General features: G+C 44.7%; 2 protein-coding genes across 8 annotated transcripts in view; one reads left to right on the top strand and one right to left on the bottom strand.

The window, feature by feature from the left end:
* LOC128342768 (purpurin) overlaps positions 1 to 19,409 on the bottom strand; it is a 52,554-nt gene that overhangs the window by 21,309 nt on the left and 11,836 nt on the right. The window lies entirely within an intron of this gene.
* PDE6B (phosphodiesterase 6B) overlaps positions 1,587 to 19,409 on the top strand; it is a 39,614-nt gene continuing 21,791 nt past the window's right edge. The window contains exons 1-10 of one of the 4 annotated variants that reach the window (XR_008315156.1): positions 1,587 to 2,249; positions 7,732 to 7,884; positions 8,027 to 8,116; positions 10,965 to 11,105; positions 11,731 to 11,805; positions 11,895 to 11,959; positions 14,094 to 14,160; positions 14,774 to 14,821; positions 15,079 to 15,228; positions 18,317 to 18,460. Coding sequence is in view for 3 of the 4 variants with exons in the window: in XM_053290595.1 (XP_053146570.1) it covers positions 1,776 to 2,249; positions 7,732 to 7,884; positions 8,027 to 8,116; positions 10,965 to 11,105; positions 11,731 to 11,805; positions 11,895 to 11,959; positions 14,094 to 14,160; positions 14,774 to 14,821; positions 15,079 to 15,228; positions 18,317 to 18,460 (1,407 nt within the window). In the remaining variant the exon portion in view is untranslated. Of the gene's footprint in view, positions 2,250 to 7,731; positions 7,885 to 8,026; positions 8,117 to 10,964; positions 11,106 to 11,422; positions 11,526 to 11,730; positions 11,806 to 11,894; positions 11,960 to 14,093; positions 14,161 to 14,773; positions 14,822 to 15,078; positions 15,229 to 18,316; positions 18,461 to 19,409 lie in introns of those variants that run through there. The other 3 variants (XM_053290595.1, XM_053290596.1, XM_053290597.1) reach the window with 3 other exon arrangements.

The raw sequence follows: 19,409 nt of genomic DNA, 5'->3' as shown, positions 1-19,409 counted from the left end.
TTGAATCTGGGTCTTCACAGTCCTAGTCCAACACTTTAACCACTACATCACAGGGACCCGTGTGTATCTCCAACTTTTTCCCAACTGCAAACACTGTAGATAATGAGGAATTAAACAAAAAGGTCAACAGATACTAATTAGTCTCACTAGATCGCAAATGCATCTCAGTAGAAGTATGGAGACTGGCATCTTCCAGACAAGATATTATTTGACTAGATAGCCCTGGCACTATTTTTGCCATGAACGTTGCAGACACATTAGAGAGTTCTCTATATTATGCCAGTCTGAAGTGGATAGACACCAGAATGGGGGTGGGGGGGAAGTATATAAGCTTTAAAATCACATAATCATTACTCTTTTCTGCTCCACTATATTCTATAGCCCAGGGATTCCCAACCTGTGGTACTCCAGATGCTGCTGAACTACAAATCCCATCATCCCCAGCCACAGCCTAGGAACCCCTGCCTAGCCATATAGCATCTTTTAATGGTTTTTGTAGTGCTTCTAAGACCTGAAAAATCTTTTTGTCCAGATATTATTATTATTTGAAAAAGGGAAAAGGAAAAAAAATCATCTGATAGTCATCTGTCAAAGCTGTACTATGGCAAGTGACACAAATGTAAGGAGTGGGTTTCTAATTACCATAGGTTGCTTCAACCTTATGCTATTTCTGTGCACTCTCAGGTCATTTCACAAGCTGGTATGAAACTCTGAGGCTGTGTTTTCAATCAAAATGCTTTGTCTGATAGGTTGATTATTTTATGTTCAATTTTTCCCCCAGGGTGGCACAGGCTATTTAAATGCAATCATAGCAGAGGTTCTTATTTGGTCAGTCTTAACTTTCCTAAGCTCAGACAAGCCTGTGCAGTGTGCAGTTATTCAGTTTCGGACTATGCCTACTGCCATGAGTGATAGCAGCTTTCTCCAGAACCCTTTAGCTCAGCAAACTTGTATTTGCAGAGCTTCCAAGCCAGAAGATCTTCCACATTATTTTGTTCTATGTACTTGGAGCCATGTCTTAAGTTTCTTTGGGCTATTTTAACTTGCCTGTATTAGAGATCTGTTCATTCCAGGAAAGGTAAATTACTTACTGTCTGATAGAGACAGTAATTTTTGTGTTGTAATATGTATTCTGTTTGCTGCTCTCTAATGGTATCCCCAAACCTGCCAGTCTGAGGTGAGCCACTTCACCCCATCTCACTCCCTATGTTAAGGGAAATATAATATAAAATAAATTCCATTTCTTTGGGACAATCTATACCAGCCCATTTACACAAGGAAGCTTGTTTTACTTCAGGTTTGATAAACCGTCCTTCTGAGAGCAGGAATAATAAGATATCCACCTGGTCAGCTAAGGATTAGAACCAAGCAGTGTGTGTTTAATTAAGCCTCAGAGAGCTAATTTCATTCCTAAAGACCACCACCAGGAAAATAAAGCACCACAACCACACAAACATGCATTATATTGAAAATGAGTAACAGGCTGCAGGCGGCCTACTGCAGAAAATTGCTTCTTCTAAACGTTAAAGTAATAGTAGATGAGCTGAGATCTGAGGAGAAGGAGGTGGGAATTATTCACAGCTTTGGAACCGGTCACCTAATCTGTTTGCTTGAGAAGATCTGCCCGCCCACAGATTCAGTCTGAAGATTAGCTTGTTGATGGATAATTACCTCACAGAACATTGTCTCCATATTTTATATTGAGACAATCTTCCTGGAGTCAATTTTGCATCAACAATAATAAAATCCAACCTTCAGTGTCAAGGGCAATAACAATGAGCATTAGTGAAGATGAAGTGGAGACATTCCTTGATGGCAATCCAGATTTTGCTAAGCAGTATTTTGAAAGGAAATTGGGGGACAAGGCTAGTTCCTGCACGATGCCAAGCTGCAATCAGCACTCTGAAGACTGCACAGGCTTGGAAGGGCTCGGCCAAGCAGAGGAGAACGAAACACTTTTTGAGCTGATTCAAGACATGCAAGAAAGCATCAACATGGAGAAGGTTGTCTTCAAGACCCTGAGACGAATCAGCGCTCTGATCCACGCAGATCGTTGCAGCCTTTTCATGCACAGGCAGCGGAATGGCACACCAGAACTGGCAACCCGGCTGTTCAGCATCCACAAGCAGAGCACAATGGAGGAATGCCTGGTGGCCCCCGACTGTGAAATTGTGTTCCCGCTGGACATTGGCGTTGTAGGGCACGTTGCTCAGACCAAGAAGACCATGAATATCCCAAACACTGGTGAGGTAGGCTACTTAATGTGTTGCTCTATTGCTGGTGAAAGAGATCATGCTATTATGAGGTGGTGTGAGAGCAAAATCTCCTCCAGGAGGATGTTTCACTGTGTGGAGGTGATCACCAAGAAGATCTCCTATGTGCAGGGGTGGGTTGCCAATGAGGCAAGGTGAGGCAACAGTCTCAGGCGGTGCCTGTAGCCTGGAGAGAGAGAGGAGAGCTGGTCTTGTGGTAGCAAGCATGACTTGTCCCCATAGCTAAGCAGGGTCTGCAGTGGTTGCTTTTGCATGGGAGACTTGATGTGTGAGCACTGCAGGATCTTCCCCTCAGGGGATGAAGCCACTCTGGGAAGAGCAGAAGGTTCCAAGTTCCCTCCCTGGCAGCATCTCCAAGATAGGGCTGAGAGAGATTCCTGCCTGCAACCTTGGAGAAGCCGCTGCCAGTCTGTGGAGACAATACTGAGCTAGATAGACCACTGGTCTGACTCAGTATATGGCAGTTTCCTATGTTCCTATGTTGAGAGGCAAGTTGCAGGCTTTTCACCCCGCTCCCCCACTGCCTAAGGTCATAGGAACATATGTTGTGTGTTGTCACCTAGTAATGATCGGACCAGTGCCAAGCCTAAGATCAACTTTGCATACTGAGAGAGGATGATTCACAACAATATTTACAAATACGAATATGATGAATATTTATATACCACTTTTCAACAAAAGGTTCCCAAAGTGGTTTACATAGATTTAAATAAATAAAATGGCTCCCTGTCTCCAAAGGGCTCACAATCTGAAAAAGAAACAGACAATTGATGCCAGCAACAACCACTGGAGGGATGCTGTGCCAGGGATGGATAGGGCCAGTTGCTCTCCCCCTGCTCAATAAAGAGAATCACCACTTTAAAAAGGTGCCTCTTTGCTCAGTGAGCAGGGGTACCAAATGAAACATCAGAGATAGATTATTTGTATATAATTTAAACAGAATAATGTTGATTTTGGCTTCTCATCTCAGTTAAACTTTTCCAACTATCTTACACCTTTCTATCAGCTGCACTTTGAATATCTTGAGCAGCACCTCATTCAGTGAGAATGAAGACAGATGTAATATTTAAAGAAGAATCATACTAGGCCCTTTATCCCTGGGGTGCACCTGGCATCTTTCCAGTTGATAGTTTAGGTTTCATTCTTACATCTCCCATCATGTTTTATGCAGGTTGCCCACTATTTAAAAAACAGTATTACATGCCATATGTGGCTTTATTTATGAATACGTTCATTCTCTCTCTCTCTTTTTTATTTAAAAACAATGGAAACTTTTTAAATAGTTGTTGAAGTGCTCTAGGGATTGAGGTCCAGGCATCTTAGTAACATCATGGACACCTAAGCCAATCATGGCTGCCTAAGCCAACTTTTGCTACAAACATGCAGAACAGTCTTTTTCAAAGCTCAATGCTGGGTGCTTTCCAGACAGCAGCTTCAAATTGCTTCGCTACATATAGACTTGGTGTGTGTTTGTACTATCTGGGTTTTGACACATACAAGAACATTTGCACAGCCATAGCCTGTATTTGGATCTTATCTTGATGTTTCAAGTTTCAAGCGTTTTATGTGCTTGAGAAAATAGTAGCTGTTTGTTTGTTTGTTTGTTTGTTTGTTTGTTTGTTTGTTTTGAAGGCTCGTTCCATCCCCACCCCCATCTCTGCCTCTCAGCTTTTGAAATTAGCTATTATTATTTCTTGTTTACACAGTCAGACAGGTGTTATTGACTGGTTTGTTTTATCCAGACATCGAGTCCTTCCCAAGGACCTGGGATGCCAGAATTTTATTGTCAATGGTTATAGATATCGTTGCAGAATATAGGCTGTTCCCAGTAAAGCTGCTTTTTGTAATTGGCTGATGGTGATTTCTGGGGCCCCGATGGTGTTGAGGTGCTCTTCAAGGTCTTTTGGGACTGCACCCAGGGCGCCAATGACCACTGGGATTATTTGGGTCTTCTTCTGCCACAGCCTTTCAATTTCAATTTGTAGATCTTTGTATTTGGTGATTTTTTCCATTTCTTTTTCTTCTAGTCTGCTAGCCCCTGGTATTGCTATGATGATTATTTTGACTTGTTTTTCTTTCTTCTCGACTACAGTTATATCTGGTGTATTGTGTGGCAGATGTTTGTCTGTTTGTAGTCGGAAGTCCATTATTATTATTATTATTATTATTATTATTATTATTATTATTATTATTTTATTAAACTGGCTGTTCTTGCACAGAGCAACCAGCCACTGCAATTGGCTTTAACCCCCACCCCACATTGCTGCTCTTGCAATTGGCCAATTGGCCAATTGTTTGCAATTGGCCAATTGTTTTTAAAGAGCCTGGTGCTCCAGTGAAAATTCACCTGGGGGGGGAGGGAGGAGAGGGGAACCCTTCACCTTACCCACTCCTCCTCCTCTCTCTCTCTCTCTCACACACACACACACACACACACGCACACACACACGTGCCCTGTCTGGGGCTGGGGGTTTGCTACCTCTTCTCTCCATTCTGCTCTCTCCCCTCAAAGCCTCAGTGGTGTAAATCTGATGCAACTAACTCTAACCAGCTTCAAAACGTTAGGGTTAACCGTAGGATTCTACACCACTCCCTCCCGCACAGTCTGGAAAGCACCCTGGAGGTTATTCACACGTGGCTTTATGCCTCGGGGTATCTGAGGAGCGAATCTACTTTGCAGCTGCTTCGAGGCAGTTTAATTTGGGGGGTTAGAGGGACAGTTCTCATAGCCACGGGCTCCCTGCTGCACTCCCTGCAAGCTTTCTCCTTTCTCCGCTCTGGGTTTTTTCTCCATGCCTTCACCTACCGAATCTGACCAAATCTTTGCCTTTTTGAGTGACTCCCTTCATTACCTTACCTCCTCGCCCCCACCCCCCGGACCATTTAAGAGGCAGGGAAGTTCAAAGGGCTCAGATTAGGAAGCTGCTGATTTCCCACTCCTCTGCTGGGGGCACTTTGCAGAAGGCAGAGGGCTGGGCTGGGGGTGATGTTTGGAGAAGCTGGGAGGAGGAGCTTGATGTCCCCCACCCTGCAATCAGAGACCGGCAGCACTCCTGGGGTCTGTCTGGCCAAACCAGTGAGGCAGGGGTGTTGGGGGGAGGGTGATGACATGGATGGGGTGGGGGTTGCCCGGCAGGGAGGGCATGCCCAGGACCCCCAGCAGTGAGGAAGGACAGCTCCAGAAGCTTTTCTGCTTGGCACAGCCCTGCTGCTGCTGCTGCATCCCTGCGCTTCTTGCTCGGTGCGGGCAGAGGCGTAACTAGGGAAAACGGCGCCCGGGGCAAGCACTGAAATGGTGCCCCCCGCGCCCCCCCGCCCCCCAACATACTACATTAAACTTAGGTTTTTCCTCACAAGCGCCCGCCGCTGCCAAGCCAGGCCACTGACTGGCCGCCAGGTGCCAGCAAAGCAATGGGGGGGCATGCGGGCAGCACGGAAGGGACCGCTCATGGGGGAGGGGGCACCGACGCGCTCCCTTGACTGCTGCAGCACTGCTGCACTGAGCAGGAAACATTTGTATTAACAAAAAAGTAACAAATTTTTTTTAAAAAAGTTGTCATGGCGGCGCCCCCCATGTGACCAGAAAAGATGGCGCCCGGGGCACGTGCCCCCCCTGCCCCCCCTATAGTTACGCCTCTGGGTGCGGGCCCGGGGAGTCAATCCCCACAGCAGACCAGAGATGCAAGCAGGCCACTTGCTGACCCTCTGAGGCAGGGGGAGGCTGTGAGGACTATCAGCAGATACTCCAATCCCATCAGAGACAGAGGAGGAGGTGAGAGAGCTTGACAGCTGTTACAGGAGAACAGGATTTCACCAATCTGCCACAACCCCACCAGCGCCTGCAATTGCAAATCACTCAGAGCAGACCATACCGCCGCCAAATTACTGCCAATGGCCAATCATCAAAGGAGATTGCAGCATTCCAGAAAGCTCAGTTTTTCCAAGAAAAGCTGCTGCAAATAGAGGATTTCTTTACCCCAGGCATAATTCTGGCGAAACTAGAATGCACAGTAATTCTTAACAGTAATTTGGCGGGGGCGGGGGGGGAATGGTCAGTTGTGTACTGGTCCCTGATAGCTCGCAGGGACTTCGGGGTGAATCCAGCTGATATGTGGATTTGTAGCCTCCATTTTGGAGGGGGTGCAAGCTAAATGCAATGTTTGTAAAAGCCCCTGGTGAGGAAAGTTATGCTTGTACTGAATGCATCGGCAGTGAGTGATTCCATATCACAGATTTAAATCCCTTCTGTTTGAAGGTATAATCCCTGCCAAGAACGTATAGTTTATTCTGACTTAAGGGAACTCTCTGCAATGGAATAAAAGCTTTTTGGATTCATTTATCCAAAGGTAGTGGATGTGGATTCTTTTTCCTTTCTCTTTATTGTTTACAAAAATCATATAAAAGACTGTTCCAAATCATTGGCATACAGTATATAGGTCCTGCCAAGGCAGATTTACTTCAAAGAGTTTGCATACAAAAGCTTGCTTTGAAGCAGGTTCTATTTTGAAAAAGTCTCAATTCAAAAGACATTAGAAAAAGAAGTTCTAAAAATCCTGTTCTCTCTTTTTCTCTCTCATTCTTAAGCTCACAAAACATCATTCAAAAAAGCCATAGACAAAGTGCACAAATGGAGGAGACGCTCTCTGTTCTCTCTCAAAGTCAGAACTCAAAAAAGTCAGAACCAAAGTGGCTAAGCACAAATGTAATTAGCTTCTCACAGCTTTTCAGAGATGTGCCTGTTACCGCTGCCTTGCTCTCTGTGTATGTTCCTAAAACATGACAATTACACACTTTTTACCTTTCACTTTTCATAACAAACTTAATAAAAACCAGGTGTTTTTTGCTTCTAATTTCAGTATACAGCTGCCCAAAATCTCAACTTACTTTGCCTATCTTATTGACTATCTCAGGCCTCTTCTTGAAGGTCAAACATCATGTACTCAGCAAAATGCACATAGTTTTTAGATAATCACCAAGTAACAGCTGTCCTGGGAAAAATCCTTGCTTTTTTATTTTATGTAAAAAGCAGATTTAATATGGCTTCTCCATGGCCAAAACGAATGTCGAATAACTCCAAAATGGCATTGATATGTCACATCCAACTAATCCCATACTGCCCTAAAAATGATACATCTGTCTTCATCCTATACCGTTTGTGCAGGTTCTAGCCAAGACTCTAGGGCTGCAACCATATACACATTTACAAGGGGGTAAATCCCATTGAACTCAGTGGGACTTACTTCTGAGTAAACATTTTATTAACATACTGCTTCTCAACATTAAGTTCACAAAGTGGTTAAAGATAAATAGGATTGAACCGTAAGACATTTTTAAAAGTAATTCCTATTCTGTGTTGAGTGAACAGGCTAAATAAACTGTCAAAGCCATCTCCTTAGCTAGGTGGGTGGGTCAAAGTTAAATCCTGCTTAATCTTGTTTTTAATTTTTTTTTAAACGAGTGCACCTATTTTAGTACTTTTGTGGATGAACTGACTGACTACACTACAAAGAACATCCTTGCAACCCCTATCATGAATGGCAAAGACGTTGTTGCTGTGATCATGGCTGTGAATAAAATCGGAGGTCCATTCTTCAGCAGTGCAGATGAAAGTGTAAGTGTTAGGAAAACCCCTTACAAAAATATCTCTGTTCATAAACTTTGCCCTTAAGTTGTGAAGAATTTTTGCTGCATTTTTGTGAAGCATTTTTGCTGTGATGAACTAAACAGACATTCTTATCTTTTTATATTTTTAGCTTTTCCTGAAATATCTTAATTTTGCCTCTTTGAACCTGAAAATTTATCATCTGAGCTACCTTCACAACTGCGAAACTCGAAGAGGCCAGGTAAGGAAACCATTTTGAGAAGCAAACTTCCTTCTTTGTTCAGGGCTGGGGCTTCTCACGGCTGGAAGTTCACCCTTGGAACGTCTCACTGCTCAGGAAGCGGGGTTGGGGGCAGGAAACAATATATGATATGCACATGTGCCACTTCAAAATATTATTTTTAAAAGGCAGACAGGGGAGGTGGGCTCTCTGAAGCACCAGAGGAGGGATGCAACTGAAAAGTGTGCCAGTGTTTGACGTAATAGTATGCATGTGTTTATGCTTATAGCAAACCTGGGTTCACACTGCTATTGAAGAAACTCAGGCCGCATGCACACATAATGCCAAACTGGAGGTAAACATGGCCAAGGTTTCAATTTGTAACTCCAAATTGTGCTGCAGACATTCGCTAAACTGCAGCCCACCAAACTCCAGTTGCAGGAGAGGGGAACCCCTCCCTGCTGCTCAGCCTCTGAGGCAGATCCCAGAAAGCTACACAGCCAGACTCTGGGCAAAGCCTTACTATGTTAGGAGGGCAGCCGTAACTGGCCACGATCTGGAAGGGGACATGCCAAATGTGATTGTGCATTTTCTGAGTGCTCCACCTGCCCTTGGCATTTATTTAAACCCATATGCCATGGCAGTGCTTCTTCTGCCAGCGATGCCGCCCCCACCCCCCAGTAGCTCTTTACCCTAACTGTCGCACACAAACACAAATTCTCGAGGGGTTTGGGGTCGGGGTGGTGGTATTCCACTTTAATTAAGGGAAGAGAGGTGAATATTGAAACTTCCTAGGAAGGGATATGTAGATGAGAGAGGGCTGAGGATGCTGGGGGGTCTGTCCCACCATAACCTGGGAAGATGTTGCGAGGGGTAACCCTGGCAAAGCAATCCATGTAAACCCAACTGAAATCCACTGCTACCAAACAGACCTGCCCTATCATGAGAGGCCTGTCTACTGGGGAAGGCTGTGCCTTGTAAGGGCTTTGCTCAATCCACAGGCTGTGAGTTCATGAGTTGAGCCAGCCCACTCACCCACCCACCAATGCACCCAAGAGGTCCCCATTTGTGTGGGGGCCACAACTCTCAATGGTTAAAAAAATATTCTATACAAACTTCCCCACCCCAAAAATCCCTCTGAAGCCTTGCACACACCCAGAGGACATCTAGATGTGCTATGGGCCATGGCCCAGACATGTGCATGGAGGGGAAGGGGGGAGACGCTGGGATGGGCCTTTAAGCCCATTCAAAACCTAAGGTCCCAATCTGGCATTGCGCAGATCTGTGGGTTTCGGGTCTTGAGGGAGAGGGGACCCCCCCCCTTTCTCTGGCCACCCCAGGATAGTGAGGTGGCCATTCTGGGATGCTGGCAAGGGCACACATGTCAACATGGGTTAATGGGCTGGCAGGGAGCTTGGATGCAGTCCCCAAAATGAGGAACATTGTATCTGGGGTATCCTGCCCCACGGCTTCCCTCCACAGAGAAACCTGGCTCTATTTAGAGGCCTTTATTTAGAGGCCTTTAAACCTCTCTGTTTGGCCTGGCCTTCCTGGGTTTTTAAACTGTTTTAATTGTTAATGGATTTATGCTGTTTTTAAACTGTTCTGTTATTATTGTTTTTAAAGGACTGGTTTGTGGGTTTTATTTGTGTTGTGCATCACCCAGAGCTGTTTGGAGCGTTATATTTATTTTTTTATTCGATTTCTATACCACCCTACCAAAAATGGCTCAGGGCAGTTTACACAGAGAAATAACAAATAAAAAAAGATAAATAAGATGGATCCCTATCATCAAAGGGCTCGGAATCTCAAAAGAAACATAAGATAGACACCAGCAACAGTCACTGGAGAAACTGTGCTGGGGGTGGATAGGGCCAGTTACTCTCCCCCTGCTAAACAAAGATAATCATCATGTTAAAAGGTGCCTCTTTGCCCAGCTAGCAGAGGTTTTTATAAAATGTTTTAGTATAAATAATATAAATAATATAACATTTATATAAATGTAATGAATAATAAATAAAATCTCAGTTATTAGTGGCAAACCTTAGAAGGTTCAATTTTGGAGTTTGGCAAGGCAAACTGGAGGTCATTTTAAGCCTGTAACCACAGTTTTGCACGTTCAAGCATACTGGAGTTCCAACCTCGGCAATGTTTAACTCTGGTTTGGCGTTATGTCTGAATGCGGCCTCAGTGTCTGATGGAAGTTTAGAAAGGAGTCTCTCTCTCTCTCTCTCTCTCTCTCTCTCTCTCTCTCTCTCTCTCGTGTGCTGCACGCACACATTTCAAAACCCCTGGAGTTATTCCTCAGGAACACCTATAGGTGTTCCTGATACAGGCCAGTTCACGTTTAAAGTGAGTGACTACTGTTATACACAGTTAAATAGGTGTACATCCCAAGGATGCATATAAAAAACACAACCCCCTCTTTTTTTCAAGAAACTGTTTGAGCTAGGTTTGTGTTGTATTCTGCCCAGTCTCTTCTATGTTTTGTCCCAGTGGGGATCCTGTAGAGAGTGGGGGTGAGGTGTGTGGAGTCAGAAAGGAAAAGGGAGGGGGAGGAGAAGGAGAAAATGGAGTTGTTTCTGAATAAACTCTTGATTCTATATAAGATTACTTTGTCTTTGTGAGGGAAGCAGCTATAAAACAGTTTGCAATATTGTTATAGTAAATAGGAAGGCAAAAAAGAAAGAGAAAGAAAGAAAGAAAGAAAATAGCCACAACTGCTTGTGAAATGCACTGCTTTTCTTGCAATGTATATTTAGAAGATATTCAAGAGAAGCCCTTTGGACCTTCTTGAATGTCAGTCCCTAAAACTGAGAACCAGCCAGTGTGTTTCATTTGTCTGACCAGCAATTCTGCTGTTCTGCAGGTTCTACTGTGGTCAGCCAATAAGGTGTTTGAGGAGCTGACCGACATTGAGAGGCAATTCCACAAAGCATTTTATTCAGTGAGAGCATATCTGAATTGTGACAGGTACTCTGTAGGACTTCTAGATATGAGCAAACAAAAGGTAAGCTTTCTATGGCATATTAAGCCTTTCAGCTGCTACCTTCTTTTTTTAAGGAGGTGGGGTGGGATTCTGAAGAAACCTGCTTCTTTCCAGTGGCATGACATAAATTGGTTCAGCATTACAATATTGTGAGTCAAGCACTTTAGAGCCAGCCTTACCTGAGATATAGGCTAATGATGACTCTCTAGTATGCATTATGACTCAGTAATGAAATATCATCTATATATATAATTCTCCTGGGTGTGCCCAGGAAAAATGCGTCCTGGCAGCTCAGCTGATTGGCTGGGCTGAGGGGGCGCCTGATTGGTCCTGGCGGCACACCCAGGAGAACAGCGGCGGCGGCCATGGCCGCTGGTTGGCCCAGCCTGGCAGCGATGGGGACAGGCCGAGGAGCCGAGGCGCTGGGCCTGGCCTGGCGAGGCGAGGAGGTGGCGGGGGAAGCCGGGCGAGGTGGCGGCGGGCCTGGCCAGAGCCGCAGGCGGCGGCGGTGGGCCCGGGCACAGCCCAACTAGAGGCACAGATGCTCTGTGCCCGGGCCCACTAGTCATATTGAATTTCTATATCACTAGACTTTCAACACATGGAGCACAGTTAGTTATTGTTACAACGTTTGTTCCTCTTGCAGGAATTTTTTGACTTGTGGCCAGTTCTAATGGGTGAAGCTCAGCCTTATACAGGACCTCGGACTCCAGACGGCAGAGTAGGTCATCAAGTAGACCAGAAATACCCCCCTTCTTTAATTTGCTCTCTTGCTATGAATGTCTACTTCCATTTTCCTTCTGTTTGTAGGAGATTGCCTTTTATAAAGTCATTGATTATATCCTACATGGAAAAGAAGAAATTAAAGTTATCCCGTAAGTAAACTGAACTAAACCCATGTTGTTGATTACCATGTATATATGTGTGAATAGAAGTTGGTTACAGCAAAGCGTCTAATAACCTTGATCTAACCTATTCTACAGTCTGCAGAGACATTTTTCACTAGGAAGCACTGCATAAGGAACAACAAAGATGAACAAACATCATCTGGTTTGGTGGGGCAGATAATGATATCAGTTCTGGTTATTCATATTTGACTAACAGCACGAACTCTTAAACTGTGCTCACTTACACTTGCACCTGATCCATAAGACTACAGTGAAAATAAGAGCAAATATGTTGTGCAACTCTTCTGAAGCAATCAGGAGGGAACACTGCTCCTTCTGCATTCATATGCAGCTGTATGAGAATACAGATACGACGAATATCCGTCGTATCATATAGTTCGTATTTATACACCGCTTTTCAACAAAAAGTTCCCAAAGCGGTTTAGATATAAATAGATAAATAAAATGGCTTCCTGTCCCCAAAAGGCTCACAATCTTAAAAAGGAATTATTATTATTATTATTATTTACATTTTACATCCCGCTCTTCCTCCAAGGAGCTCAGAGCGGTGTACTACATACTTAAGTTTTCTCCTCACAACAAGCCTGTGAAGTAGGTTAGGCTGAGAGAGAAGTGACTGGCCCAGATTTACCCAGCAAGTATCATGGCTGAATGGGGATTTGAACTCGGTTCTCCCCGGTCCTAGTCCAGCACTCTAACCACTACACCATGCTGGCTAACATAAGATAGATGCCAGCAACAGCCACTGGAGGGATGCTGTGCTGGGGTGCTTCTTTGCTCAGTTAGTAGAGAAGGGGAAGTCTTCCTAGTTGGTAAATTTGAACATGATCCATATCAAAGAGATACTTCTCAATCATTTTGCTGCTACTGAATCAACAGAATCATCTCTGAATAGCAGTTATTTTGACTTGCAAACATTTCAGTGACAGCATACATGCAAACCTAGCAATGTCTCCCTGCTACCTAGCCATGCTACCTCTTTCCTTTCACATGGTGATTCAGAACAGCCAGGCGTGTAGCTATAATTGAGCAGATGGGTTCAAAGAACCTGGGGCCCCCAGGTCCACCTCTCCCTATTTTCTTCACTATCTCCCTAACTCCGAGGGGCCACCAGAGAGAGGGGTGAACACAGGGCCCCTCTCCCCTAGCTACGCCGCTGAGAACAGCTGCATTGGAGTGCAGAAGAAGTAGGACTTTAATTCGGAAGCCTTATGGGCTTCCTATGTGACAGTCAATAAAGTATAGCATACCAGAATAAGCAATGCATCAAAGTGTAAGGGAAACGGAGCTGTAAAGATATACCTGACAATGGTTTGACTAAAGGTAAAGTGTGCCATCAAGTCGGTGTCGACTCCTGGCGACCAGAGAGCCCTGTGGTCTTTGGCAGAATGCAGGAGGGTTTTACCATTGCCATCTCCTGCATAGTATGAGATGATGCCTTTCAGCATCTTCCTATATCGCTACTGCCTGATACAGGTGTTTCCCATAGTCTGGGAAACATACCAGCGAGGATTTGAACCATCAACCTTTAGGCAGCCATTAAACATTTCATAGAAGCCTTGTTCAAACCCTTCTCAGGTTTTATCTTTCAGCCCAGCCCAATGGTCACATCTTCATGTACTGAGCACCAAAATTAAAGCTGCCAAATTCCATTTTTAAGCAATTGAAACTTAGTAGGGCTGTTCTCATGATCCTAGACAGAGTTGGAGGAGTGCCGTGCATGCTCCCAACTGGCAGTCATGTGTTTTCAAAGATCAAGGTAGGAGGAAGAAGGATCATGTGGGAGCTGGGTAGGATGGTTTTTCATCCACCCTCAATAAAATGCTGGGGACAGAATATGGGTCGGCCACGCCCATCCTACCCCATTCCCACATGATCTCTCTTCCCTCCTCTTTCCTTGATCTTTGCAAACACACGACTGCCAATTGGAAGTGTGGATGGCTCTCCTACTCTGGACGGGCACTCCACCAACCCTGTTCAAGATCGTGAGAACAGCTCTAGTGTTTTGGGCTGTATGAGTTTCATGGCTAACCTAGAGAGTTCTGTATATAGCTAAACATAATTTGATCTGTGCTTTTCATGTATTTCCCTTTCCATTTAGAAACCCCAAGGCAGATCACTGGGCACTGGTTAGTGGGCTTCCAACATACGTAGCAGAAACTGGTTTTGTAAGTATCTATATAAGCATATTTCTACAACCCATCAAGACAACTACAGTATAGCCAGGACTTAAGGAACTTAAGGGCTTTAGATGCGCTTTTCTGAGATAGCAGCCTACCTGCCCTACCCCACAGCAAGCCATTTTTAAAATGGGGGATGTCAAAAGTAGTTTGCAACATGTACAGGGAGTGGTCTGTTCTCAAAGAAAAAAACATTTACAAGTCCAATTAAAGGTAAAGTGTGCCATCGAGTCGGTGTCGACTCCTGGTGCCCACAGAGCCCTGTGATTTTCTTTGGTAGAATACAGGAGGGGTTAACCATTGCCTCCTCCTGAGCAGCATGAGATGATGCCTTTCATCATCTTCATATATTGCTGCTGCCTGATATAGTATCAGCGGGGATTCGAACCTGCAACCTTCTGCTTGTTAGTCAAGCATTTCCCCGCTGCATCACTTAAAGTGACACACAAGTCCCATTAGGTGTGTGTAAATCCTCAAATGCACTTAAAGTAACTTTTTGGATCTCAACCATGATGTTTATTCTAGATGGTTAAACAAATCTACTTTTTATTTAATTAATTAAAAAGTTGTTTGTAAACTAAGTATTTCTTCAATTTTCTAGATTTGCAACATTATGAATACAGCTTCGGATGAAATGTTTACATTTCAGGTATTGTAATGGTGCGATTACAGCTATTCAATACTGCCGTGAACCAGTATTCCATGGGAAGAGGGAATGATGGCTTAACTCCTTTAATTTGTAGAGTAGATATGCTCCCAATTGCAGTTCAAATACAAGACTATCCCCATATAACATCATCTTTGATTCTGAATTTACGTAATACAAATCTAGAGTTGGGGTTTCCACAGAGGCAACATGCAACGTAACATATTACATGTTTCATACCCACATGCTACTGTTTCAAGGAAGGTCCTGTCGATGAATCGGAATGGATCATCAAAAACGTTCTCTCTATGCCAATAGTCAACAAGAAGGAAGAAATTGTTGGTGTAGCTACATTTTACAACAGAAAAGATGGGAAGCCCTTTGATGAACAGGATGAAACCCTGATGGAGGTAGGCCTCTTTAACAGAGATGAAATAAAAATGAGTGTTTTCTAAAAGAGAGTTGATTCTCAAATGCTCGTGCAGCTGTTCAACAGACTGCAATGGTATTGGGGCAGCAGGGGAAGGAAGCATAGAGCTAAGCAACTAACATTTGGCACAGGCTGTAGATTTAGTGCCCCGAGATTATCTAACAGTTACTTAAATGGCTGATCTCCTCATTTCTTCTATTTGATCTCTGCCCAACTCTGCTATCCACCTCGTTTTTCCTGGATATTGATTATCTCATTTATCTATACTGTTCCTTGAACTGGTTTCCTCTACCCTGTCATGTTCAGTTCAGGCTTCTCTTACATTTCTGTGGCCATGTTCGAACATAACAACACACTGGAGGCAAACGTGCCAGAGGTTTGAGTTGGTGGTTGTCCAGACGCGTGAAACCCCGGTTTCGTCACCCAACTGTGCCTTGGTTTTTGACCTCAAACCTGAATTTAAACCTTTGGTTTGTAATGAATTTTGCTGCTGAAACCTTAGGTTCCGAAGGGCCATTATTTCATCCAAATTCTGCCGCTGCTGTAACCTGGTTTTTGTGCTGTGGCTCCTCCTGAAACCATAGAGAGGGTGGCTCAGAGCAGCCCAGAAATGAGTCAGCTCTGTGCTGGCCATGCTTTTTTTGGCCACCTCCCAGAGCTGTTGCCCCATCCTCTGCTGTCTCTGCTCTCCTCCTGCCATTGCTTCGCAACAGGGACTCTGCATCCCTAGCATTCATCCATTTAAAGGGAACCACATTGAAGAAAACCCACATTCCTCTGCGCCTTATCCCCACCCCCCTTGTCCATCTGCACAAAAAGGATGAGATGACAGGGCAGGCACATCAGGAGAGGTCTCCAGCAATTCAGGACTGCAGGGATATGTGCCTAAACACATGAAGGCCTGGTAACAGCAGAAACCAAACAACTAGGTTGTTTCCCCACAAAGGGCACACATACCAGGCTCTTGGGGGAGTGATACCATGGTGCTTAGCAGAAATACCAATGTGCTGACCCTGTGCATAAACCTGTGGAAACCCTAGCCATGGCAACCTTGCTGTGGTCCAGTCATATAAAAAAGAAGCAACACATAGCCTCATAAATCTGGTATCTGTCTCTGTCCATTGGATTGGCTGTCTTGAGCAATGACACATGCAACGCACACTTTGGTGCCCTACCTGGCATGCAGGACCTTTACTTGGAATTACCATTCAAAACATTTTGACAGCTTCCATCTGAGACCTTGATCCCCTGGCTTTGAGGTACCCCAAACCGATGCAGGAACATGCGTACTGGCAAAGGAAAATCTACCTTGAAGGGAATAACCTAAAGCTTGGGTTAAAAGGAAGCTCCTAGGTTTTTTCAGTGCTTCTGTTCTATTTTTTGTACCATTTTTTAGGGAAAGTCAGGCCCAGCCCCTTCCCCTGGGGTACAAGCATGCAGTCTCAGTCATAACTCATGAGCAGAACCATCCAATGGGACAAAAGGCTCAAAAGCCCTGTGTGATGATAAGACATGCAATAGATCTACTGTATGTTCCCTTCTTCCAAGGACCACTCTCTCATGAGAGTGCCTGGTCATGGAGACATGCATACTAGCCGGAGGGCTGTTGCTGCCCAGCTTGGTTGCTAGATCCATGCATGCTCCAGGGAAGGGTACCCTAGCAACACCTTTCCTGATTCCAGTGACTGCCGTGAACCAGGAATCCAAGCACCCCCTCTGACGGTCTAGTCCCTCCACAACATACATCTATGGGATTTTTTTTGTCCTGCATGGCCACCTGGCTTGCCAGGGTTCACTCAAATCCATGGGTGCCCTGCCCTGGGATGCCCCATGGCATCTGATTTACATATGCTGCAATGCTGGTCCCAGCCCTGCCCATTTGGCTGTGGATGACTGATCCATCTCTGTTCTTTCCCAGCTCTGCCCACCCAAAACTGCTTGGACTCATGGAGCAGACTTGACTCCTTGGAAGTCTGGAAGCGTTGAGTGGAGAGGGGAAAGTACTGGCCATCTCATGAGAGGGCGAACTCTAGCCAGTAAGGGGCATGGGGGCAAGAGTGTGTTGGGGCTTCCTGGACTGCTTGGCCTGGGTCTATGAGTTCAATAGCATCCTTTGACACAGTGGACCAAACCCCAGGATCCTTTGCCTGCCCTCATATACATGATCCCTCCTAGGAAGTCATCATGATCCCTTCCCAGAGAAATGGAAAACTAGTGCCCCTCACCATCGCTCGGTATCAGTAATTGTCCTTGTGCGAGACTGTATGGCTGCAGGGCACTTACAAGGGCAGTGGTGCAAGTGGTGTGAGGAAAGAATTAAAATGTCTTTTTCCGGCACGATCCATGCCAAAAAGGCACGATCGCACTGGGCATGCCCCCTCAAAGACCATGGCCAATGGTTGCCACTTTACTAACGTCCTGACGCCTTGCACACCATCTGGTGACTCTCGCAGTACAGAGCTTGCTGGGATGCAGCCGTGGCAGACCAGGAAGAGGGAGGGGTCCCTCTGCCCAGAAGCTGGAGTGTGCTAAACTGGGGTTGAACAATCATCTGCGGGATGATTCCCGGCTTCACAGATTAGCCACAGGTTTGTATGCCCAAGGTTTCATGCTATGTCCCAATGTGCCGTGTCTCCATTTTCCTACCGATCTTCTCTTCATTTGCCATTTCTGTTTGCTTGATTTCTTCGATAATCTGCATCAGTCTTTGTCCCAAGTACAGACTTTTCACCTTCATCTCATGCCTACATGCATTTTCCTTAGCTCACCCTTGTACCTGGAATGTTCTTCTATTTCACTCTATCCACTGCCATCGTCAAAAGTCTGACTCATCTTTATGTTCAGGCCTTCCCCGTGTGGTTTGCTTCCTTTGCCTCTTCCATTTCCCAATCCCTTTCCTCCTTTTTTTTCCTTAGACCATCCATAAGCCTGCAGCAGCTATTGCCCCTTATCATGCTATCAGCTATTGCCCCTTATCACCACACACATCATCATGACTGAGTCCTGGGAGGGAGAGATGGGTCAACTTATGTCCAGCTGTTCCAGTGATGTTTGTTTTATTTCTCAAGTCCCTGACACAGTTTCTTGGCTGGTCTGTGCTCAATACCGATACCTACGATAAGATGAATAAGCTGGAAAATCGAAAGGATATTGCTCAGGATATGGTGCTCTATCACGTGAAGTGCAACCAAAATGAAATTCAAGCAATCCTGGTATGACTTTTGAAGCTTTTGTTTATGCACACATGCACCGAGACTTGACATTAATATTGCAAACATTCATTCCAAGTTTCCTTCCATTCCTACTATGCTATGATTGTTAACATCCCTAAGTCAAAATAGGCTAATATCTTGAATAGGACCAACTAAAATGTTACAAAGTAGGGAATCGGAAAAAATAGTTTTCTGGAACTCTTCTGGAGAATTGGAAAATTTACTCCAAACTCTGAGCTATTTCCGTTGGTCCTAATAAGGTACTTGTTGGGAGTTATTGATTTTACCCCCAGTAGGTAAACAGCAGAGCACTAGGGAAGAGCAGTTACAGAGTAGGTAGCACACAGTTTAGCTATTGCAGCTATTTAGAGAAAACACATGGAGATTCTTGTAGAACTAAATACTACGTATTTATTGGTTAAGTACACTTGAATAGGAAAGACCTAATCCTAATGTAAAGGTCTATATAATGAAGAGGGAGGGAGATGTTTCCATCTAATCTCTAAGAGAAAAGGAAGTATTGTGTAGCTCAACAGGAAATACCCGAAAAGTTTATGTATGTATGTATGTATTTGATTTCTATACCGCCCTTCCAAAAATGGCTCAGGGCAGTTTACACAGAGAAATAATAAATAGATGGATTCCTGTCCCCAAAGGCCTCACAGTCTAAAAGAAAGACATATGATAGACACCAGCAAGAGTCACTGGAGGTACTGTGCTGGGGTGGATAGGGCCAGTTACTCTCCCCCTGCTAAATAAAGAGAATCACCACGTTAAAAGGTGCCTCTTTGCCAAGTTAGCAGGGGTCATACCAGGGATCATAGAGTAGAGACAGTTAGAACAGTTAGGGAGACCCTGACTCACTATCTCTACTCCCAATGCCCCTAGTGTTCATTAGGGTAGTTGGTGCAAAAGGCTGATGTGCTGGAACTCCATCTCCAACAGTACT

This window comes from Hemicordylus capensis, chromosome 2 (genome assembly GCF_027244095.1).
Source record: "Hemicordylus capensis ecotype Gifberg chromosome 2, rHemCap1.1.pri, whole genome shotgun sequence".
NCBI classification, from domain to species: domain Eukaryota; kingdom Metazoa; phylum Chordata; class Lepidosauria; order Squamata; family Cordylidae; genus Hemicordylus; species Hemicordylus capensis.
This window is presented reverse-complemented; position numbering and strand designations above follow the sequence as displayed.